This window comes from Bison bison, unplaced genomic scaffold, assembly GCF_000754665.1.
Source record: "Bison bison bison isolate TAMUID 2011002044 unplaced genomic scaffold, Bison_UMD1.0 scf7180017864105, whole genome shotgun sequence".
In the NCBI taxonomy this organism is placed as follows: Eukaryota; Metazoa; Chordata; class Mammalia; order Artiodactyla; family Bovidae; genus Bison; species Bison bison.
In genome coordinates, this window is record NW_011494677.1 from 9,463,584 (window position 1) to 9,464,344 (window position 761).

At 67.7% G+C, this 761-nt stretch overlaps 1 protein-coding gene across 1 annotated transcript in view; it reads left to right on the forward strand.

Annotated features, from left to right (window-relative positions):
• Positions 1 to 761, forward strand: part of MFHAS1 (malignant fibrous histiocytoma amplified sequence 1) — a 112,838-nt gene that overhangs the window by 1,427 nt on the left and 110,650 nt on the right. Inside the window, exon 2 of the mRNA XM_010838860.1 lies at positions 4 to 753. Within this exon, the coding sequence (XP_010837162.1) occupies positions 4 to 753 (750 nt within the window). The remainder of the gene's footprint in view (positions 1 to 3; positions 754 to 761) is intronic.

The window sequence follows — 761 nt, forward strand, 5'->3', positions numbered from 1 at the left end:
AAGGGCATCGAGGTGACCAGCTGGACGGCGGATGCGTCCCGGGGCCTGCGGTTCATCGTGTATGACCTAGCCGGGGATGAACGCTACGAGGTGATCCAGCCCTTCTTCCTCTCCCCAGGGGCCCTGTACGTGCTGGTGGTGAACTTGGCCACCTACGAGCCGCTCCGCTTTCCCACCACCGTGGGCTCTTTCTTGCATCGGGTGGGGGCCCGGGTGCCCCATGCCGTGGTGTGCATCGTGGGCACCCACGCTGACCTGTGCGGGGAGCAGGAGCTGGAGGAGAAGTGTCTGGACATCCACCGCCAGATCGCCCTGCAGGAGAAGCACGACGCCGAGGGGCTGAGCCGTCTGGCCCAGGTGGTGGACGAGGCGCTGGCCCGGGACTTTGAGCTCCGCTCCGCCAGCCCTCACGCGGCCTACTACGGGGTGTCGGACAAGAACCTTCGGCGGCGCAAGGCCCACTTCCAGTACCTGCTCAACCACCGGCTGCAGATCCTCTCGCCAGTGCTGCCGGTCAGCTGCCGGGACCCGCGCCAGTTACAGCGCCTGCGCGACAAACTGCTCTCTGTGGCCGAGCACCGCGAAATCTTCCCCAACTTACACCGCGTGCTGCCGCGGTCCTGGCAGGTGCTGGAGGAGCTGCACTTTCAGCCCCCGCAGGCGCAGCGGCTCTGGCTCAGCTGGTGGGACTCGGCTCGGCTGGGGCTGCAGGCCGGGCTGACCGAGGACCGGCTGCAGAGCGCCCTCTCCTACCTGCACGA